The sequence below is a fragment of the Meles meles genome, chromosome 18 (assembly GCF_922984935.1).
Source record: "Meles meles chromosome 18, mMelMel3.1 paternal haplotype, whole genome shotgun sequence".
Classification (NCBI taxonomy): Eukaryota; Metazoa; Chordata; class Mammalia; order Carnivora; family Mustelidae; genus Meles; species Meles meles.
In genome coordinates this window covers 45,946,183-45,970,381 of record NC_060083.1, presented here as the reverse complement: position 1 = coordinate 45,970,381, position 24,199 = coordinate 45,946,183, and the positions used below count along the sequence as shown (strand labels likewise).

Below are 24,199 nucleotides of genomic sequence, written 5' to 3'. Positions count from 1 at the left end.
TGTAATTATTTTTACTATGTGTCTGACTTCCCCCCACCGGAACGTAAGCCCCATGAGAGAAGGGGTCTTTCCTGTCTCGTCTGCCATTTAATCCTCAGAGCAAACTGCGAATCGAAGTAGTCTGGCTCCAAAATCCGCGCTTTCAACCACTGCATTATATTGCTATTTAATGAATAAAGCAGAGGATGGAGTTCTGCACACACACGGAGACGAGAGGGCAAGAAAATACAGCCTACTTGGGGAAACCAGCAGTTGGAAAAACATCCGGACCTAAGCATATTGCGCCCTTGTGACCTTTCTCTCCGGAAGCGCTTGCCGTTCTCTGGCGTGAGTGCGCACGCGCTGCCGTCGGGGTCGCTCTGGGCCGCGAGCGGAGAGGGGATTTAAGGGAAGGTTCCGCCTCCAGGGCTGAAAGGCGCCTGCGCCGACGGGGCTCTTCTAGACGCGCTTTCTCGCTTTCTCCCTCCCTCGCCTGCGCGCGCCGGGTGGGCGTGGGAGGAGGCGGGGAATTGGGGAGGAGAGCGAGGGGGCGGGTGTCGCGGGAGGGAAGGAGCGAACCGGAGAGCGTCGTCCTGAGAGGAGTGAAGGCGGCAAAATGGCGGACCGCTTCTCCCGCTTCAACGAGGATCGAGACTTTCAGGTAAACACGGGCGTCGCCGAGAATCCGGGAAGGCGCTGGCGGAGCCGGGACGTCCTCATTCCCCGCTCCTAGTTCTTTTCCTTTCAAGCTCTGCTCCGGCTTACGAACTGGCTTGCTCTTCTCCCGCCTCCAATTCCTCCTCCAGGGGCCTCCCAGCTTGAGGCGAGGCCGCATCTCCTCTCACCTCGTATTCTCTTACCTGTTAAGCTCAGGCCGCCGGGGTTGCAGCTTCGGCCTGCTCGGGCGGGTTTCGGAAGCCTGGTTGGGCCGCAGACTGGGGACGGTGCTCCCCTCGGGTGCGCCGGGCCTGTGAAGGCGCCGGGCGGGCTCCCGGGGGGAAAAGAGGGATGGGTTGGGAGGGCTTCGGGCGGGTGTTGCTGAGACCAGGGCTTCCGAATCTCTGGGTTTTGCTCGCAGGGCTCTTCTTCGGGTCGTCCTTCGTCTATCCTCAGTGTGATAAAACCCTTTCATTGTGTGGCTTTCCATTTCTTCCCATGGAAAAAGGATCCTTGAGTTATCAGCCGCCTCCTTGGTTGGTCAAACATTGAGATTTCCCTGGGCGTAAATGTTGCTGTTATTAGGCCGTTCATCTTGCTTGGAAAAGAGTAAGTTACAGGACTGTGGTCACTGTAAGCTTAGCCCCAAATCCTCCCTTGAAAGATTTTAAGAAGCGTAATGATAAGGGACTTCCTTAGCGCGTGATAACTAGCTCCAGAAGCTCCTTTTTTCCTTTCTTTAGTTGCAGATGCTATATGGAAAAATGTCCTTGTGATGACAGGTTATTATCGAGGGGAAAATAAAGGCCAAATTAGAATAACGCGTCTTTCAGTTGTTTTAAAATACCTTCCTGTTGAGCATTGTTATCGCAGAAATCTCGGCGACTAAGAGGGATTTAGTAGAGATTGGCTGTTTCTAGGGTAAAATACATCCTCAGAGTCTCAAAGAAACCACTGCATTACTACCGCATATCCTGGCAACAGCAATTTGGGTCAGGAGAATGAACATCAGAACTCAAGTTTTTATCCCGCTGCAGATCTTCCTCCGAGTAACATGGGATACTCTAGATACGTTTCAGAAGGCAGTTTGAAGGGTTTGCATTCCCTGAGATGATGGAGTTGTTAAATAAACAGGTAAAGCAGTTAAACAACAGTCTAGTGCATGGAACGCTTGTGAGAAGTTTTGCGGCAGTAAGGGATCAAGGGGCTGTTGAAAACCTTGTGATCATGCTCCTGCTGTCTAACTGCAGCACAATACAGGATCTCAAGGTGTTTAAGAATATAGTGCAGGTGCAGGGAAGTTGAAGCAGTTCTTATATAGCTATTTGATCCCTGAGTTTTTTTTTTGTTTTTTTGTTTTTTTTAAGCCAGCCCGGTAAGACGTGAGTAGGCTACAAGATGTGTGGGCTTTTATTGGTAATATTTAAAGAGATCTGTTAACTAAAATCCTCAAGTGCTTTTCAGAGGAGAAAATTTCAAGGTGACCTAATAAAATTGAAAATAAATAACATGGACAATTAAGTGATGAGGGAAAATGGCTGTCAACCACAGAATTTCAGCCGACTTAAACAGATTTGCAGGGCCTTGAAAGAATTTGACAACTGGATAGCAGATTGGGAATGCTGTCACCTGAAAAAATTGAGAAAGCCTCTACCTTTAAAAGTAAGGTGACTTTCCCTTCTGATGGCTCTAGTTGGGTTTATCTGAAACCTGATGTTCTTTGAAGATAGTACGTGTATTTTAAGTTTATTTCCTGCTTGTATGTTGGAATAACCAACTCCTGCAGCTAGGAAAATGTTGGTTTTCTAATATTCAGATCTCCTAATATTATGGGTAAAATAGGGTGTTGGGAATGAAAACCTTTTAGACAACTAAAAGATGTTAAAACTTTCGTAAATTATTTTACTAACATTTCTATTCTTTCTTTTTTTTTTTTTTTAAGATTTATTTACTTATTTGACAGAGACACAGTGAGAGAGTGAACATAAACAGGGGAGTAGGAGAGGGAGAAGCAGACTTCTGCTGAGCAGGGAGCCCAAGGTGGGGCTGGATCCCAGGACCCTGGGATCATGACCTGAGCTGAAGGCAGATGCTTAACAACTGAGCCACCCAGGCACCCCTAACATTTCTATTTCTTTTTATTTTTTATTTTATTATTTTTTTAAGATTTTATTTGTTTATTTGACAGAGATCGCAAGTAGGCAGAGAGGCAGGCAAAGAGAGAAAGGAGGGGAAGCAGGTCGGGGCTCGATCCCAGGACCCTGGGATCATCACCTGAGCCAAAGGCAGAGGCTTTAACCCACTGAGCCACCCAGGCGCCCCTCTTTTTATTTTTTTTTAAGATTTTATTTATTTATTTGATAGAGACACATAGTGACAGAAGTAGCAAGAGAGCACAAGCAGGGAGGAGAGGGAGACGGATGTGGGGCTCGATCCCAGGACGCTGGGATCCTGATGTGAGCCAAAGGCAGATGCTTAACTGACTAAGCCACCCAGACGCCCCTGTACTAACATTTCTAAAAAGCATCCATTTAAAATAGTCAACTACAATAAATAAATTAAAAAAAAATACTTAAAGTAGTATTTCTTCCGGATGTTTTAATAAGAGAAAAAATACTGATTTTCATTAATGATATCCTTTAATTTAAAGTTATTAGAGAGAAAATGTAATAATGTGCTCCTGTATAGAGTATATCTAAACCATTTTAAGGTTGGGTTATTAAAATTAAATGTGGCCTCCTTTTAAGATTTTGAGTGATAAATGAGGTGAAACCATTGAGTACACTTGAAAACAAATCCAAAGTAGGTTTCCGAACAGTGAATGGATCCTGTTGCTTTAAAAAGATCTTCTTACAGCACTAGAAATTTTTCTGTATATCTTCTCCAGTAAGTTCTAGATGACTGTCATTTTTTGGCTTTAAATTGGCAAGATAACTAAAAATGATAAAATTTCACTCTTTGCCAATTTACCATCACTTGCAAATTTTGGAGAGTTTGTGGTATTTTGAACTTAGTATTGAGTCAGAGGTGGGTTCACTTATTTGGGAACACCTGAAGTTTCAAAGGTGTTTTCTGTAATATGGTGAGGAGCTTAATTAACGGTGGCATGCCATCTGAAGCACTTATGAATATAAAGAGTAATCATTATTAAGGACATACATTGAAACATTTTCACTAATTTCATTTTAACAATAAATAGGCACCATTCTACACACTATATGTGTATTTTCTCATAGTCTTTGCAATAACCCTATGAGGTAGGTACTGTTAATGCTCATTTTCAGATGAGGCAGCTGAGGCACAGAGAGTTAAATAACTTGGCCAGGTATATACAGCTGGTAGATGGCAGCACCTAGAGTCACACCCTGGCTCTTAAGACTCTTGAACCTATGCTCATGACCATTATCTCTACTGCCACTTACATATTTTACATAACTGTAATTGAGTCATCAAATACGGAGGATAAACTTACAAATTATGAAGAATAAGTGAGCTTTTAGAGAGGTTAGACAATTAGTTTTTACTGTGTCCCCTTTGTCCAGAATGGTTTCTTGTTCTCCCAAGGACTTAGAAGGAGACTTCTGACAGTGATGAGTTACACTGTCATAGAGGACATACTGTTAACTGTTAGTTTAGACACTGTTTTGTATGTTTTTTTTGGTTGTTAAATATTTTTTATTTATTTTTTTGTCAGAGAGAGAGAGAGCGCTTGCACACAAGCAGAGGGAGTGGCAGGCAGAGCAAGTAGAGGGAGAAGCAGGCTCCCCGCCAAGCAAGGAGCCCCATTCGGTACCATCCCAGGACCCTGGGATCATGACCTGAGTCGAAGGCAGCAGCTTAACCGACTGAGCCACCCAGGTGTCCCTTGTGTGATCTTTTTAAGTGATTTTTTTTTATCTTTGGGGATCTTTGCGGTTTAGACTCATGTATTTATTTTTTTTTTAATGTTTTAAATTCTGACTACTACTTTAAGAATCTGACCTTAATTTCTGAATGAGACACAACTTCTGCCTACATTTACCAGATTAAGGCATATTTGCTCACAGATTAAAATGTTACACAAACTAATGGAAAATACGTAGTATATATAACTTAAGATATAGATGTATTCAGGGCGCCTGGGTGACTCAGTGGGTTAGGCCGCTGCCTTCAGCTCAGGTCATGATCTCAGGGTCCTGGGATCGAGTCCCACATCGGGCTCTCTGCTCTCTGCTTGGCAGGGAGCCTGCTTCCCTCTCTCTCTCTCTCTGCCTGCCTCTCTGCCTACTTGTGATCTCTCTCACTCGCTGTCAAATAAATAAATAAATAAAATCTAAAAAAAAAAAAAAAAGATATAGATGTATTCAGTACTTTGAATTACAAGTTCCCAAAGAAAGTTTTGTTTGTACAGAGATGTACAACTGTAAGGTGTTAAGATACACTGCTCAGCATTTAGTGGTTGTGCAGCTATTAATGGTGATGCTCCTGAATGCTATGAGGAAATATGTTCTTCAATTCGTGTTCCTGCAGAGAACTGGTGATTTAAAGTAGCCTTTCATTCTTGTTCTGAATATGTTTTGCATTACATTTCTAATAAAAAAGTTATGATAATCAATGAGTAATAAAATAAGAGAAAAAAAGTCTTAAAGTTCATAATAAAAATAAAATTACCCAAGGGTTTTCTATACTCTATGTAAGTAATCATCATAGTAAATAGTAGTAAGTCCTGTGTTACTTTATGTAGTATGTAAGAGTCCTGGTACTTCATGTATGATACCAGGATGTGACCTTCAGATAATTCTTAGTTGAGACCATTAAATGAGAAGGTTACAGTTTTAAAATACTTTGATCACAGAAGCATGTTAGTATATTTTCTGTGTGGTATCTTGCAATAAAGTTGGCATTCTAATGCAGACGTGCTGGAGATGACACATGGGCAGGTGTTCTAATCTGTTTCCAGGGTCTCCCATCATCTGGAAGAGATGCCACTAGTTGTGGAAATCAGTGTGCACTTTGCTTGGGATACTGAAACTTATGCAAAATCATTACTACTCCCTTTCCCATACATATCTATAGGTGGAAAGAGTTGGAACCAAGGCTGTACCGACTCAAAATACTGATGATAAATTGGCATGATTATTAACATGCAAAATTATTGGTTAGTATATTTTCAGGTGTTCAAGAGTTACCGTGTAAGGTTAGCATAAGGGAAAGTTCTCTGGTGGTTATTTGAAGGATTAAAGTAAATATTCAAGGTAAAGGGTACTGGAAAAGGGACAGTTAAGGAATAACATCACAGAGAAAAACTTAAGTTGCATTGGAGGGACAGTGGGGTTGGCAAGAATTGCGATCACAGGGCTTCATGTGACAGTATGCTTATTTGTTTTCAAAGTAGGCATTGAGACCAAGAAGAAACAGATCTAGACAGATTCATTATTAGGCTGATTATTTACAGGGCTGTTCTAGTGCTATCAGCATTACAGAAAAATAGGTGACCCTGTTGTATTCATTCCATTTTTTTTTTCTATCTGTATCACAATTCCCATTAGAGTACTACAGAAACTCTTTTTTCACATTTTCTTAGATCTTTATGATAAGTTATACAACCAGAACTAAAATTTGTGACTTAAAAATTTTTAAATATATATATATATATATATTTTTTTTTAATTTGACAGACAGAAATCACAAGTAGGCAGAGTGGCAGGCAGAGAGAGAGGAGGAAGCAGGCTCCCTGCTGAGCAGAGAGCCCGATGCGGGGCTCAATCCCAGGACCCTGGAATCATGACCTGAGCCGAAGGCAGAGGCTTTAACCCACTGAGCCACGCAGGCGCCCCGTGACTTAAAAAATTTTAGACCCATATATAATTAGTCATGCTGATTCTCCTGCTTCATAGCTGAGATGTATTTCCATATAATTTCCATCTCTTTAGGTATATGATAAAATGAAAAAAGGACAGTGTTCTCTTATGGCCAAGATGACCATTTTCTGGGGTATCTGACTGGCTCAGTTAGTGCAGCATGCAACTCGATCTCAGGGTCACGAGTTTGAGCCCCACGTTGAATGGTGCAGTTTGCTTTAAAAAAAAAAATTATCATTTTCTGGAAAGGATTAGGAGTTCATGAGATCTTGAATTATGGATTTGAAACCCATGTGGAGATATAATTTTTTTTCTTGTGACTTAATAAGTTTCTAATATTTTATTAATGTAAATGGGTTCCAACTTGAAGTAGACATCCAGTTCTTGAATTCTATTAACATTCCTTCCCTGAAACAGTTTGGTACTTTTGCTTGTATGTCTGGCATTAAATCCCTTTTCATATTAGCATCGCCATTTAGCATTAAGCGAGAGCTGACTCATAGTTATAATTACCAAAGGAATTCAGATGACCACCACAAATACTGAAAGAAGTCATTGATTTGATATTGCAGTGGATACCAGAAGATGTTGTAATGATTTTCCAGTTATAAAAAGTGAATTGTCCATTTAACTGTGGAAATCTATCTGAATGTGCTTAATGCATTGTATTAATCAGTGCAAAAATTTAAATATATGCAGCTGAAAGAATATACTGTATTGTCATACTTATACTAAATGATTTCTTTGTGATTTAATAGATGCATTTAATATATTACACATAGGAATTTATGGAAGAAAAAGTAGCCACAGTTATTTTGGCATTGTACATAGGTTAATAGCATATAATATTTCAGTAAGTGCCCTAGATAGTAAGAAATTAAAGTTAGGGCCAAAATTGTAGTTTCCTGTAACTTAATTTTAATTTTTACCAATAGTATCGAGGTAAGATAAATCTTGAGCTGTGCATCATTCAAACAAGCAGAAGATGTCTTTGTAATATTAATTTGGTCTCATTAGGTTTCAATTTTTTTTTTTTTAAAGATTTTGTTTATTTATTTGACAAGAAAGATCACAAGCAGGCAGAGAGGCAGGCAGAGAGAGAGGAGGAAGCAGGCTCCCTGCCGAGCAGAGAGCCCGATGCAGGACTCGATCCCAGGACCCTGAGATCATGACCTGAGCTGAAGGCAGTGGCTTAACCCACTGAGCCACCCAGGCGCCCATCTCATTAGGTTTCAATTATTTGTTATCATCCTTCTCTGACAGTTGATTTCAAAGAGGAATTCATTTTATTTCTCTGTTTTATGGAATTGAAATACAAAACAGCGCTTTAGATTTAGTTATAATAGAAGAAATCATCGATCATGTTTTGTGACTGATATTTTAGATAATGATTGTTGGAAAAGTTAGTACTTTTATCTTACGGTTCAAGTAATATTTTCCAGTGTTGATGAGGGAGAAGTAGCTTGCTTTTTCAACCTTTTGTAGATAATACTGATCAAAAATCAAGAAATTAATTGGATAATTTAGATCTTGACTATACAAGAAGCTTAAGCTAATGCTTGTGGATTTATATGCTGTAGTGTCAGTAATTTGCCTTATTGCTGTGACTAAAGCTATAAGTAAAATTATGAGGTATCATAGAAGAAGGAGCAAAAATGGTTAAAAATTTAATTGTCTTAATAACTGCTTTAGGGTATCTGCATAAGAGATACCAAGGGATATATTTACCTTCAGAATATTTTCTAGTACATAAACTTATTTTTTTTTTAGAAGATTTTATTTATTTATTTGACACAGAGAGAGAGGGAGGGAGAGTACAAGGGGGGGGGCAGAGGGAGAGGGAAAAGCAGGCTCCCTGCTGAGCTGGGAGCATGATGGGAGACTTGATCCTAGGACCCAGGGATCATGACCCGAGCCAAAGGCAGTCGCCCAACTAACCAAGCCACCCAGGTGTACTAAACTTATTTTTTTTAATTTTTAATTTTTTAAATTTATTTAACAGAGATCACAAGTAGACAGGCAGGCAGAGAGAGAGGAGGAAGCAGGCTCCCTGCCGAGCAGAGAGCCTGATGTGGGGCTCGATCCCAGAACCCTGGGATCATGACCTGAGCGGAAGGCAGAGGCTTTAACCCACTGAGCCCACCCAGATGCCCCTAAACTTATTTTTAAAAAGGTTGTTAAAATAATATTTGAATAGTAGTTGTACTAAGAAGTGTGTGTGTGTAGAGAAAAATTGAGGCTAAGAAAAGGAGCTTTTGTCCTAGATTGAGACATAAAAGTAACAATAGTATTTACTACTCAAAATCAGCGGATTGTCAGGTCAATAGCATAGTCAGTAAATACAGAATTCAAAGTAAATGAGAAAACTCTTGAAGTGGAATGGTTGGGCATGCCTTTATGAAGAAAGTAGCATTTAAGCTGGATCTTGAAAGCTAAGACTACATCTTTTTTTAAAGATTTTGTTTATTCATTAGAGAGAGAGAGAGAGAGAGCGCGTGCGCAAGCATGGGCACTCTGGAGCAGGAGCAGGGGAGGGAGGCTGAGGGAGAAGCAGAGTCCCTGCTGAGCAAGGAGCCAGATGTGGGGCTTAATCCCAGGACCCTGATATCGTGACCTGAGCTGAAGACAGCTGCTTAACCCACTGAGTCACCCAGGTACCCTGATAGGATGTATCTTTGCAAGGAAAAGGAAGGGAGGCATTCAGTTGGAGAAAATAGCCAGGGTAAAAGTGTAGAAGTGGAACAAGCAGAATTGTTGTTTGTTTTTCTTTTTCTTTTTGAACAATGATTAAGCCATTGAACATAGAGAAAAAGTGAAAGCTGAGGCTACAACAATAAGTTTTATTTTACTGCTCTAAGCAGGAATGTCCTAGCTATTTTTAATTAATTTTTTTTTTAAGATTTTATTTATTTGACAGCACTAGCACAAGCAAGGGGAGGGGCATGGGGAGAGGGAGAAGCAGATTGCTCACTGAGCGGGAGCCAGAGGATATGGGGCTTATCCCAGGACCCTGAGATCATACTTGAGCCAAAGGCAGAAGCTTAAACAACTGAGCCACCCACGTGCCTTTGTCCTAGTTATATTTAAGGTGTTTAAACAGGGTACAGACATCAACACAGTTTTTCTTATTGGAATATTAATTCAGATACAATTGTTAGATGTGCTGCATATACAGTTAAACCTGTGATAACCAGTCCCCATTAACCAGAGTTAACGTGAGTGGGAGCAAGAGAGGGATTATAATAATGGACTGTGATTGTAAGCTTGGTGGGGGGGAGATAAGTAAGGACTTTGGGGTGGAGGGAAAAGTTGGATCAATGGGGTTTAAGAATTGTTGGAGTGATGGGAGGTGGGTGGGGGATGAGGAGAAGTATAAAAAGGATTAAGAGTATTCTTACTGTAATGAGCACTGAGTAATGTGTACACTTGTTGAATCATTGTGCTGTGCACCTGAAACTAATATAACATTTTTCCCCCCAAAGATTTTATTTATTTGACAGAGAGTGATCACAAGCAGGCAGAGCAGCAGGCAGAGAGAAAGGGGGGAGCAGGCTCCCTGCTGAGCCGAGAGCCTGGTGCAGGGCTCCATCCAACTACCCTGAGATCATGACCTGAGCCACCCAGGCGCCCCTAATATAGCATTGTTAATTACACTTCAGTTAAAAACAAAAGAATTATTGGAGTTGGAGGTACTAGAGGGAATGAACTGTTACGGTTGGTAGAGCTCAGTGCTTGAAATAGCGATTATGGAAGGGTTGAGATTATTGGTAATGACGTGATAGTGAAATGGCTAAAGTAGCATGGAGGACAAGATCATAAGAAAGGAAGTTAGGGAACTAAGACATCAGGGTGTTGTAAAATCATCTAACCTGGATATAAGAATGGTAACATTGTGTAGTAAGTGCACTTAGATATATTCTTGTCTGATTTCTTCCAGTAGCTCAGTGAGGTAGATAGATTAGGTAGGAACTCTATTTTAGAGATGGTGAAACTGAGGCCCAGATAAATTACTTTGCCTAATTCAGAGCAGGGGTTTGAACTTATCTTCTGATTTATTTTTTTATTTATCTTTTTTTTTTGGTAGTGTTCTTTTTGCTGTGGTGTATGGATTGGCCTCTTTTTGAGGAGATGAGTGTATTATCTTCAGTATGCAAAGCATTGTTTCCCTTTAATACATGGCAGCATTTTCTACCAGTTAACTATCTGGTAGGAAATGGTATGTTTATCATTTTTGTTTTCTGGTAACATCTTGGTGTTATAAACTTACTTAGTTATGACTTGTTGCTGGCCTTTTCACTGTGCATAGGTTTAGACAGTTCCATTTCCCAAACATTTTATTGAGTGCCCATGTATTAGCATGGCATCATAAAGGATAAGAAATAAGATAAAATCAATCCATTTTCATTTGTGTAGGTAAAAAGGTAGATGGGAGAGAAGTTGGTACTTCTACTGGATGTTGTCAAATTCAGGTACTATAAACTCACCCTTGACTCTTGCAGCATCAGAAGTTGACTGCTGTGATACCTAGTCATGATACTATCAGCTACTGTTTGTTGGTATGGGCCCTGTGCCAGGATATTTTGGAGATATTTATCTAATCCAAGTAGCTTTTTTTTTTTTTTTTTTTTAATGAGAGGGGGAACATAAGCAGGAGGAGTGGGAGCGAGAGAAGCAGGCTCTCCGCTGAGCGGGGAGCCTGATGCAGGGCTCCATCCCAAGACCTAGGGATTATAACCTGAGCTGAAGTCAGACACTTAACCAACTGAGCCATCCGGGTGCCCCTAAAAATAAAATCTTTTTTTCTTTTTAATAACTTTATTATATTTTTAAAGATTTCATTCATTCGTTTATTTATTTGACAAAGACATGAGAGAGAGAGAGCATGCATGCACACAAGCAGGGTTAGCAGCAGAGGGAGAGGGAGAAGCAGGCTCTCCACTGAGCAGGGAGCCCAATGTGAGGCTCGATCCCCGACCCTGGCCAGAGCCGAAGGTAGCCGCTTAATGACTGAGCCATCCAGGTGCCCCAAAAATAAAATCTTGGGAAAAAAAAAAAAAAAAGACTGGAGCATCTGGTGCCATTGTAAAAGGTGTATCTCTTTTCTTTTCACTTCATTGTCCTGCCATCCTTTAGTTTTCTTTTGTTAACCTGGACATGCCAGGCTCTTTCATTTCTTTTATTATTTTTTTTAATTAAAAACTTTTAAGGATTTTACTTATTTGAGAGAGAAAACGAGCAAGGGGAGGGACAGAGGGAGAAGACTCACTACTGAGCAGGGAAGCAGAGTGGGGCTTGATCCCAAGACCCTGACAGATCATGACCTGAGCCAAAGGCCAACACTTAACTGATTGAGCCACCCGGGTGCCTTGCTAGGCTCTTTTATTATTCTTGGTTTTGCATATGCTCTTAGCTGTCTTGAATTCCTGCTACTGTGCTTTTATAGTCTTCAATATAAAAGTTTTGGTGTCACCTCTGACATCTTCCTAAGTTGAATTAGTTCATTGTGCTCCCATAGCACTTTGGTCGTATTTCAGTAATAGCCCTTTTACTGGTAATAGTAGCAGATCACAGTATAGAGTGCTTATTACTTTGTTGCGTGCACCATTATTTCATGTAATCTTCCAGTAAGGCAGGTTCTGTTATCCCTATTTTACAATGAAAAACTTACCCAGATCCACATAGCTAGCCAGTTGAAGAGGTAGCTTTCAGGTATTTCAGACCAGTGTTAGCCCTTAACCACTGTGTTTTTACCTCTCTTACCGTGTACTTCCTTATAGTTTATCTCCTCATACTGGACTTAGAACTCCTTGGATGCCAAGTCTTTTGTTTTATTCATTTTTCTAGCACAGCCGGGGTCTGGCACCTAGAAGTTGCTTAGATATTTGAATTAACAGTTAAGGAAAGCCAGGTATGTAAGGAGAGGCTTAGTAGAGCCTGGGAAGAATATATATAGATTTGGGGACTCAGCTTCCTGCTGTACTGTGGATTATCTAGGTTGGGCTATTACTTTTTGTGATAAACTATAAAGCCAGTTGAGGGATATTTCAGATTTGGGGTCTGTATTAGTGGCTGGTTATAATTTTACATTATTATATAGTAAGTATAATTACAGCAGTCATCTTTTAGTTGTGTTTCCTTTTGTGTGGAATGTTATACATACACTTTTTTACCTGTGAACTAGTGCAGAAGTTTTGTCAGACCTCTGAATAAAGATCTATCATAACCAACCAGTGGTAAAAGAAATATGTTACTATGGGTTTCAGATTAATTCTTTTTTTTTTTTTTTTTTTTGAGATTTTATTTATTTAGAGAGAGAGCAATGGGGGAGGGGTGGGGGCAAAGGGAAAAGGTGAGAGAGAATCCCAAGCAGATTCCGCACTGAGCACAGAGCCCAGTGTGGGGTTTGATCTCACAACCCTGAAATCAGGAGTTGGAAGCTTAACTGACTGAGCCACTCAGGCACCCCCAGATGAATTAAACTGTTGTCTTCCTGTCTTTCTGAATGCCTCAAGAATTGTTTGCTATATTTTCATGCATTTCTGAAAAAGGTTTATTTTTCCTATGGGGTTTTTAAAGTTGCTAATTTTTCAATGTAGGCCTTTTATTGGAAACCAGTTCTTTCTTTTTCTAGTCAAATTATTCAGAAAATTTGATATGTCAAACAGGTGTGCATGTATTTTTAGACTAGTATGTGATATCCTCATACCCTTGACCCAGCATAATGTTTTTCAAGTTCTTAATGATTTGCCGAGATTGCAAATTGAGCCAATTATCTTTCCTGGTAATTTACATAGAAGTAAATTTAATAAATGAATTTTTCCTCTGGGTATTGACTGGTTTCAACAGTGCTTTAAAATAATAATTTATTATTTTGTACCTCTTTATTTTTTTGAAAAATATTTTATTTTTTTGAGAGAGAGAGAGAGCACAATTGGGAGGGAGGGGCAGAGGGAGAGGAAGAAGCAGACTCCCTTCTGAGCAGGGAGTGGTTGTGGGACTTGATCCCAGGACCCTGAGGATCATAACCTGAGTGGAAAGTATGTGCTTATTAACCCTCTGAGCCACCCAGGCTATGCAGTAATGCTGTAGTGTAATAATCTGGATTTAACAGCTGAAGACACAGGCGTAGGCCTAGACAGTTTTGATAATTTGCCCAAGGTTATACAGCTAGCAGATGGTTGTGATTTGATTTCAGGTATCTCTCACTTCAGAGATCTTTGGTTTTTATAATAGTATACTGAAAGTCATTGTAAATCAGACTGTATGATTACGAAAATAGCGAAGAATTGGGGTTTTTGAATAGTTGACCACACTGATGTTTCTGTCCACTTTCTAAGTGGAAATAAATTTTAAGTATATAATAAAATGATGCGGTAATCCCCTAGAATGTTCATTTCTTTTTGGATAGGGTTTTTTGCTCCTGAGACATTTTCTTTCTGAATTATTTAGGATAATACTAGAATTAGTTTATTTGAAGTAAGTAAGGGAGAGGGGAACAGAGATGAAAGTCTCTCATTTATTTGGTGACAGAGGAGGACTGGTTTTGTTCACGATGGAATATGACTCTATCCTATATAGCTTTATCTGATAAACATATCAATTTTTGTCTATGGCAGGTAAAATCAGCATCATTAAATGTTTTGAATTTAGAAAGTCCAAATTATAAACAAGTCTGTTACTTGAGTTGTAAGGTAGGGCAGTGATTAATATATCCCCTTAGTGACATTAGACAATCTCTAAGGGAATAATGGTAAATATAGTACAAAAGATAAATTTTGGTTGGGGAGATTTGAAGAAGAGAGATAGGAATGTCCATAATATGCAGCTTAATAGCCAGAGCCAGGTGCATGAGTGGTACAATATACTACCAATGATAAAATTACTTAAATTTGGCTCATACCTAGTTTAAATGGGAAAAACCAGAAAGGATTTAAAAGTTTAGTCTCTATAATCTTTGTGTTAAATAATTGATTTGACTGTCAGAGAGCTTGAATCCAATGACTTTGACTATGACTATGACTATGAGTAACGTTTTTTCATTAACTTTGGGGGGAAACCATGTTAAACTTTAATAGTCATAGGAAGATAGAGGAGAATATCACCTCTTCAGGGTCTTGAATATGGTGTTTTACTATTTGAGATTATGGTCTTTTGGTTGTGATCTTTAAAGAATTGTCCCAATAATTTATCCTCTTCTCTAGTTTTAATTTTCCCTATTAATTACCATATTTAACCACTGGAAAGGGTACAGGTACAGTATTGTGTAAAGTCCAAAATCAGCACTGGTTAGCAAATACGATTCCACTTATATGGGTAAATTTAGGGCAGTCCTTGTCTCTATTTATATTTAAATGATCATCACAGCTAAATTTGTAAGAGAGAAGTTTCCACATTTGTCCTGTGCTTGGAAGCAGAATCCTTGACCTATAAGGAATTAAGGCTACTGTGTATTGTAATGACATACAGGTCACCCAGGTTCTGTTCATTTATAATTAGACCTGCCACAAGTGGAAGCTTTTGTTGAGAGAGGCAGTTGAAAGAAAGTCTGTAGGGTGTTATATGTATGTGTGTGTGTTTTAAAACAGTTTTTTTTTTGAAAAGTGAAATTGCTTCTAGTCTGGTCCCTTTGAACTTAAATTTCTGATCAGCATAAATGAAAAATAATATTTCAGTTCTGAAAGCAGATTGTATATGAATAGGAAGAGTTGATTTAGGCATTGGAATAAGTGTTTCAAGCAGTCATCATTAAAACTAAATTTTTAAAAAATTTTTTAAATAAACATATAAAGTGTTTTTATCCCCAGGGGTACAGGTCTGTGACTCGCCAGGTTTACATATTTCACAGCACTCATCATAGCACATACCCTCCCCAATGTCCATATCCCCACCACCGTCTCCCGTCCCCACTCCCCCCAGCAACCCTCAGTCTGTTTTTTGAGATTGAGTCTTTTATGGTTTGTCATCATTAAAACTAAATTTTAAGAATATGCTAATATAGGGAGCGCCTGGGTGGCTCAGTGGATTAAGCCGCTGCCTTCGGCTCAGGTCATGATCTCAGGGTTCTGGGATCAAGCCCCACATCGGGCTCTCTGCTCTGCAGGGAGCCTGCTTCCTCCTCTCTCTCTGCCTGCCTCTCTGCCTACTCGTGATCTCTCTGTCTGTCAAATAAATAAATAAAATCTTTAAAAAAAATAAAAAAAATATGCTAATAAGGATTTGTAAATTTTCCTTAGGACGACCATATGTTGTAGTTTATGCCTTTGGTCATGACATGTTTACCCGTAGCCTTCCCTTCTACTCTCAAAGTGCCCTGGTTTGTAAGATACATTGTGTGATCATCCTAATTCTAATGGGATTGGAGAGGTCTAAATGAGATTTGAAAGCAGGGTAAAGCAGGAAAAAAAAAAAAACAAACTCCTCTTAATATCCCTGTTGAGGCCTGCACATAATCAAATGCCATATTGCCTATTTTTGGAAAGAATTTTTTTTTTTTTAAAGATTTTATTTTTTTGACAGAGAGATCACAAGTAGGCAGAGAGGCAGATGGGGAGAGAGGGGGAAGTAGACTCCCTGCTGAGCAGAGAGCCTCATGCAGGGCTGGATCCCAGGTCCCTGAGATCATGACCTGAGCCTGACCTGAGCCGAAGGCAAAGGCTTAATCCTCTGAGCCACCCAGGCACCCTCCCCTTTTTAAGGTAAACTCTGCTCCCGGTGTGGGGCTTGGACTTAGGACCCCGAGATCAGGAGTTGCAGGTTCTAAGCAGGAGCCAGCCAGGAGCCCCTGGAAAGAATGATCTTAATAAGTCTAAGTTCATCAGGATGATGGAAATTGTATGTGTGAGGAAAAATAAGAAATACTTACTACTATCATCACAATCACCACCACCCGCACCACTACCACTACTACTACTGTTCTTAGAGTTTGTAGGATAAGACTACTGAGCTACCCACGCGCCCTAGCACTGGTACAGTAATATTAACTAAACCATAAGCCTTATTTGAATTTTACCACTTTTATCCACTAATATTCTTTTTCTGTTTCAGGATTCCACCCAGGATTCTAAATTAATCACATGTAGTTATTTCTTCGTTGTGTCCTCTGTCTGTAACATTTCCTTGGTCTTTCCATGTCTTTGGTGCTAACTAGCAGGTTTTAACTAACTTTTCTATATGAAATACTGTTTAAGAATTATGGTCATAGTTACTGCTTTTTTTTTTTTAATGTTTTGAGTTTTATATAGTTTACAATGGTAGAAACATGGGGCTAAGAATCAAGACCCACAATGCTAAATTGTATACCTGTTACAACTTAAAGTTGATGTAACACTGTGTTTCAACTATAAATAAATAAAATTTCGGGGCACCTGGGTGGGTCAGTGGGTTAAAGCCTCTGCCTTCAGCTCAGGTCATGATCTCAGGATCCTGGGATAGAGCCCCACATCGGGCTCTCTGCTTAGCATGAAGCCTGCTTCCCTCTCTCTCTCTCTCTCTGCCTGCCTTTCTGCCTACTTGTGATCTCTGCCTGTCAAATAAATAAATAAAATCTTTAAAAAAAAAAATAAATAGGGGCGCCTGGGTGGCTCAGTGGATTAAGCCGCTGCCTTCGGCTCAGGTCATGATCTCAGGGTCCTGGGATTGAGCCCCGCATCGGGCTCTCTGCTCCGTGGGGAGCCTGCTTCCTCCTCTCTCTCTGCCTGCTTCTCTGCCTACTTGTGATCTCTCTCTCAGTCAAATAAATAAATAAAATCTAAAAAATAAATAAATAAATAAAATTTCAACAAAAATTTCAACAAAAATGAAATTACATTTATTCCTACCATATACCCTATCCCTGACCCAAAGAATCAGAAGGCTTTGTGAATTTGGGACAGTCTGTGTTAGTTTTCTTATTTGTGAAGTAAGGATGATTAAGGGGTACCTGGGTGGCTCAGTCAGTTATGTGTCTGACTTGATTTTAGCTAGGTCATGATCTCAAGGTCATGAGATTGAGCCTTGCTTGGGGCTCCGTGCTGAGTGTGGAGCCTGCTTATGAAGATTCTCTCTATTGGGGTGCCTGGACGAGTCAGTCAGTTAAGTGGCTGACTCTTGATTTTGGCTCAGGTCAAGATCTCAGGGTCTTGGGATCAAGCCCTGCATGGGTCTCTGTGCTCAGTGGGGAGTCTGCTTTAGAATCTGTCTCTCTCTTTGCCCTCCCCCCTACACGCATGCTCTCTCTGTAAAATAAATAAAACTTTAAAAAGATTCTCTCTGTCCCTCTCCACCCTGCTCACATGCACTCTTGGTCACTCTTAAAAGGAAAAAAAAAAAAGGTCCTCTAAGTTTAACTGATTGCCACATCCTGTATTACCTAAGTTTGTGAGGATAAGGTTTCTGAAGGTATTTTATAAAGCTGAAAGAATCTGTGCATGTCTGTGTGTATGGAGTGGTACCGACCTTTCTCAAAACTCTGTTTTAAATCTGAAACAGTTTTAGATTTACAAAAAGAATGTTAAGATAGTAAGAGGTCCCAATAAGGGAAACCTAGTTTCCCTTCTTAACATCTTACATTAGTGTTTGCACGTTTGTTACCATACTAACAGACTAATAATCTTTACCAATGGATATTGATATATTATTATTAATTCAAGTCCGTATCTGTATCCTTTGTACTCCCCTCATGTCCTTTTTGGTTCCAGGGTCCCATACAGGATACCTCATTACATTTAGCTATCATGTCTCTTTAGAACCTTTTTGGCTGTGTCTCTTTGTGATAAGTTTTTAAAGGGCAAAAATTTAGTTAATGTTGTAATTGCCATTAATTTTGGGTATAATTTAATATTTCAGTTTGTCTTAAGTACCTATATATGTTGCTGTTTTGTCTTTTTTTTATTTTTTATTTTTATTTATTTAAAGATTTTTTTTTTAAATTCATTTATTTGACAGACAGATCACGAGTAGGCAGAGAGGCAGGCAGAGAGAGAGAGAGAGAGGGGAAGCAGGCTCCCCGCCGAGCAGAGAGCCCAATGCGGGCCTTGATCCCAGGACCCTGAGATCATGACCTGAGCCGAAGGTAGAGGCTTAACCGACTGAGCCACCCGGGCGCCCAAAAGTGAATATTGTTAAAATGCAGGATGTATCATAACAGTAGAAAGTGAAGGAAAGCCCTACTTCTTTCTTTTCTTTATATTTTCAAATGAAAATATTTATTTTTTAGAGAGAGAGAGCGTGCACAAGCAAGGGGAGCAGCAAGCAGAGGGAGAAGCAGGCTCCCCGATGAGCAGGGAGCCTGATGCAGGGCTGGATCTCAGGACGCCCAGGATCATGACTTGAGCCAAAGGCAGACACTTAATGACTGAGCCACCCGGGCACCCATTGTTTTATTTCTTAGAAGTAATCACTTACCAACTTTATAGTTTTGTAGCAAAATTTTTAAATGGACATATTTTGGGGAAGAAATGTTTTGAAAATGTTGACCATGGGTATACTCAAATTACGACCTCTTTTTTGTTGTTTACTTTTTTTTTTTAACATATAGACTTTATTTTTTAGAGCACTATTAGATTCACAGCAAAATGGAACTGAAAGTAGAGTTCCCATATATCTGTTCTCCCTTCACACACAGTGTCCCCATCATCAATATCTCATACCAGAGTGGTATGTTTGTTACTGTTGGTGTAGTTCTGTTGGTTTTGACAGATGTATGACATGTATCCACCATTAGAGTATTATACAGAATAGTTTTACTGCCCTAAAAATGTCCTGCACCCAACCTATTCATCCATTCTTATTCCCTGAAGTTCCAGGCAACCACTGAATTTTTTTTTTTTTTTTAAAGATGTTATTTATTCATTTGAGAGAGGAGAGCAGGAACAGAGGGAGAGGGAGAAGCAGACTCCCATCTGAGCCGGGAGCCCAGCGTGGGGCTTGATCCCAGGATCCTGGGGTCATGACCTAAGCCAAAGGCAGACACTTAACTGACTTGAGCCACCCAGGCACCCCAGTGTCTTGGATTTTAGCCATTTTGTTTTATATGTAGTGGTATTTCATTTTAATTTGCAATTTCTTAATGATGTATGATGTTGATCATCTTTTCTTATGCTGATTTGTCATCTGTATTTTTTCTTTGGTGAGGTATCATTTCAGATCCTTTGCCCAGTTTTAAATTGAGTTCTTTGTTTCTTATTTAATTTTAATATTTAATAGTTCTTTGTATATTTTGGAAAAGTTTTTTTATCAGATGTAACTTTTGGAACTATTTTTTCCTAGTTTGTGGTTTGTGTTCTCATTTTCTTCACAGTGTCTTTTCCAGAGTAGAAGTTTAAAATCTTAACAAAGTTCAGCTTATTATTTTGTTTATGACTCATGCCTTTGGTGTTGAATCTAAAAAGTCATCACCAAACCAAGGTCATTTGTTTGCTTTTACTTGGTTTACATGTCATGGAATAAGACTACATTATTTTGGTGGTAGGTGAAAAATGTTTTACGCTTTTCCACCAAGGATTATTGCCATTGTGGTTAATATTTTTCTTTTGTAGGAATTGATGGCATATGTTTTTGTATTAACAAATTTTAAATGACTTAATTAACCATTTTCTAGAGGCTAAATTTAATTTAGCTTAAATTTACAAATTTGTGAAATTTTAGACCAAGAAATGACGTAAAAGAGTTTCCGGTTAAAGTTCTTCATTTTGTAAATGAGTACACAGTGGATGCGAAATGTAGCATGATTGTTTGAAGTCATTCAGCAAATATCTATAGGACTTAGAATTGGTGATAACCAGTTTAAATTACGAAGATGAAGCTTGTAATGATAATTTCTCTTGTGTGGAAAGTATTTTTTGTTTGGTAGGTGCTTTTTATTGTTTGTGACTTGGTATTGTAGTCCTAATATTTAAAAGGGTAAGTTCTAAGACAGTTAAAAAATACAAGCAGTTTTTATACTTTTCAAATGTTGCAACTAATTGGCTGGTTTATTATGGCAAATCAAGCAGATACTCATGTTAAGAAGTAATCTCAGTTCACTAATTCAGTTATGGTGAGTTGTGGAATATTTCTTTTTCAGGCTGTTTAAAGTCATCTTCTATCACTAAAATCATATTTTTTAAAAAATTACTTGAAAGAGAGATTGAGGGGGTGGTGTGGGAGGGGCAGAGGGAGAGAGAAGGCAAAGCAGACACCCTGCTGAGCAGGGATACCCCCCCTCAATGTGGGGCTCAATCCCAGGATCCTGATCATGACCAGAGCCACAGGCAGATGCTTAACTGACTGAGCCCTAGGCGCCCCTAAAATTATATTTAAATTTTAAAAAATTAAACTTCAGGTGTTTGTTAGATGTATTTCTTCAAATCAGGTCCTGTCACATTTTCAGAATACCTCTCAGTTTTTGTCCATATAAAGAATCTTACACAGTTGTAATTAACTACCTTTTGTTAACTACCTTTTTTATTTTTTCCCCTTCTGTGTAACTTAACCTGTTTCTGTATAGTTTTAAAGTTTTTATTGTAACTCCCTGATTGTTGTGTTAATAAAATAGTATTAAACTCTTCCCCTATTGGACATTTCCTGCTGCTGCTTTTATTTATTTATTTTTAAATAAGATTTATTTGAGAGAGAATGTGAGAGCCCCCCATCTCCCAATTGCCTGGGAGGAGGGACGGAGGGAGAGGAAGAGTCTTAAGCAGACTACACGTGGCTCTATCTCACTACTGGAGATCACCACCTGAGCTGAAACCAAGAGTTGGATGATTAACCAACTATACCATGCCATAATTGAAATTTATTAAAGTTGGGATTATGTTATGGATGATTCTTAGATGCCTTTTTTTGGTTTGTTTTTGAATAGTCAACCTCTCAGCAGCAAAGGAGCAACTCTGGTGTCAGTTATTGAGAATACTGGCAAAAAAAATTAACTGAGCTTGTGACCTTTATGTCTTATGTATATGCTTTTTAGGAAAAGTTTCAAATGTCCTAACAAATCATGATTTTATTTTCTTTTTATATTTCAAAAAGTGAAAATTACATATTTTTGAATCAACACGACTTTAAAATTTTAAAATAATGTCATCAGAAATTTATTTCAAGTGGTGTTGACTAAGCATTCAAAGATAAACACAGAATGGTTGTGATTTGATTAGAGTATTTGAGTCTTAGGGTATTAAGTATAAGATTCAAAAGGAAAAAACATGGAGTTAAAAACAGGGCCTCCCTCACATCTCTTGTCTCTTAGGCACTCAGTTCTCAGAGTTAATCTCTAGTATCAGCTTGTAGATGTATTCTAAAGTTGTCTGTGCATGTTTTTTAGTTTGTTTTATTTATTTATTTTTAATGATTTTTTATTGAGAGAGAGAGAGTGAGCACGCAGAAGTTGGGGGAGGAGCAGAGGAAGAGGGAGAAGCAGACTCCCTGCTGAGCAGGGAGCCAGCCGTGGCGCTCCATCCCTGGACCCCCGAATCATGACGTTGAGCCACTCAGGCACCCAAGAGTTCCTAAGGTTTAAAAAAACTTAGCTGGCTGTGTTTAGAAATTTGTTAAGCATCTCATTTGGAACATGTTTGTAATCTACAGAAGGATTTTCTAAATGACTAAGTCTGGGGCACCTGGCTGATTCATTCAGTAGAGCACGCAACTCTTGATCTCAGGGTTGTAAGTTTGAGCCCCACATTGGGTACAGAGATTAATTAAAAAATAAATAAAATCTTTAAAATGATTTTAAGTCTACAGATGAAAGAATTTTGCTAATGATTCATTGTCTGTTTGGAAAAATTTGAGTGATTTCTTGTGCAGTAAGGATGAACTTAGATGTCCATATTCTTTTTTTATGGAGTTACTTGGTAGTTCTCTCAATATCTGCAAGTGTTTGTGCTTTTATTATATCATCTTTGATAGTGATAAATTTGGGGGCAGTTCTCTTTTGATTTAAAACATGGTTGTCCTAAGTTACTCTAAAGTAACTTTCAAAATAGTATCCAGTTATTGTTGATAGGATAAGATTTTATTTTTAAATCCTATAGAGCTGTGGAGTGAAAGAGTTACTAGATTTAATGGGACATTGCTCTGTAATGTGAGGTTTTTGAGTTAATCTAAGTATTTGGATGTTTACTCTTTGGGAATTTTGAAGCACCTTGCAATTAATGCCTTGTAGTAACTGTTTCTAATCTTTTATATGCTGTTTTAGAAGTTAAAAGAAGAGGGAAATGTTAATTTTAAAGATTTTTTATTTATTTATTTGACAGAGAGAGATCACAGGTAGATAGAGAGGCAGGCAGAGAGAGAGAGAGAGGGAAGCAGGCTCCCTGCCAAGCAGAGAGCCCGATGCGGGACTCGATCCCAGGACCTGAGATCATGACCTGAGCCGAAGGCAGCGGCTTAACCCACTGAGCCACCCAGGCGCCCCGGGAAATGTTAATTTTAAAGAGATTGTCGGACAAAGTACTGGAGATAAATCCTTTCCGGGTTTATAGCTATATTTTTTTTCATTTTTAGTATTTGTTGATTATTGCTTTTCCTCATTCTTGGAATGTCAGCTCTTCAGTTTTTAGGATTTGCTTTTTTTCTTTGGAAAACCCATTCCTGTCACTCTTTTCTTTTGGATAGATTCTCCTGCACAATTTTATTTTTATTTTTATCATTTTGTTGTAGTAAAATGCAATAGAAAAGTACCATTTTAAGTACTTTAAAGTATACAGTTCAGTGGCATTAAGTACATTAACAGTGTTGTGTGACTGTTATCATCACCATTGTCTAATTCCAGGATTTTTTTCATCAGTACCACACAATTTTAGCACCTAATTGTTCTGTGATGTTTAGCCACCACATTTTTAGGGTTATAAGAGATAAATAAGATTTAGTTTTGTTCTTGGGGCACCTTCGTGGCTCAGTGGGTTAGAGCCTCTGCCTTCAGCTCAGGTCGTGGTCCCAGGGTCCTGGGATTGAGTCCCGCATCAGGCTCTCTGCTCAGCAGGGAGCCTTCTTCCCTTCCTCTCTCTCTGCCTGCCTCTCTGCCTACTTGTGATCTCTGTCTGTCAAATAAATAAATAAAAATCTTAAAAAAAAAAAAAGATTTAGTTTTGTTCTTAAGGACTTTACAGTCTGATGAGAGAAACAAGTAACCTAGTGTTTATGATACAGTGTGGCAGATTAAATGTTTTGTATCTCTATCATTAAGTTTTATTCAACCAAAATTTTACCTTGAAAAATGGTGCCCTACCACTCCACATACTGAATTAATGTAGGCTCTTCAGTCTTTTGAATTAGGTCAGTTCAGGACTCAACAAACCATCATGCCCGCTTCTGTAACAAAAAGGGAATCAGAAAATTGGTATTCTGATTTAATGCCAAATTATGAGCTCTTCTTTTCTAATGAGGCAGGGAGATGAGAGAAAAACCATGATTAGAGAGAACTTCCTAGTTGTCTGCACCTATCCGCAGTTGAACTGTTTTGACTTATTTGGTTGCAGTGACTCCTTGCTTGATTATGGTCAAATATGGCATTACACAGACTTGTTTATCTCTCTTGGCAGATCATTTGAGGAATAGCTGTGTTTAGAATAACGTGTCAAGAGATTGTGTGTTCGAATTCCTTGAAATTTGGGAGTTAGCACTTAAAGTTGAATGTTTTAGCAGTTTTAGTTAAAAGCAATGTTAACCAGCATTGGACAGTATTATAGGTTTTGTTTTCATTCTTCTGTTACTTATTTTCTTTAGTACAGGATTGCTTATGAAAAGTTAAACATGGATCTTTGTTT

At 38.9% G+C, this 24,199-nt stretch overlaps 1 protein-coding gene across 4 annotated transcripts in view; it reads left to right on the top strand.

Moving 5' to 3' along the window:
• Positions 1 to 563: 563 nt before the first annotated feature.
• The window catches only part of GPATCH8 (G-patch domain containing 8), a 105,521-nt gene continuing 81,885 nt past the window's right edge, over positions 564 to 24,199 (top strand). For 3 of the 4 annotated variants that reach the window (XM_045984545.1, XM_045984541.1, XM_045984543.1), the window contains exon 1: positions 621 to 640. Coding sequence is in view for 1 of the 4 variants with exons in the window: in XM_045984538.1 (XP_045840494.1) it covers positions 596 to 640 (45 nt within the window). In the remaining 3 variants the exon portion in view is untranslated. Of the gene's footprint in view, positions 641 to 24,199 lie in introns of all 4 variants that reach the window. The other variant, XM_045984538.1, reaches the window with a different exon arrangement.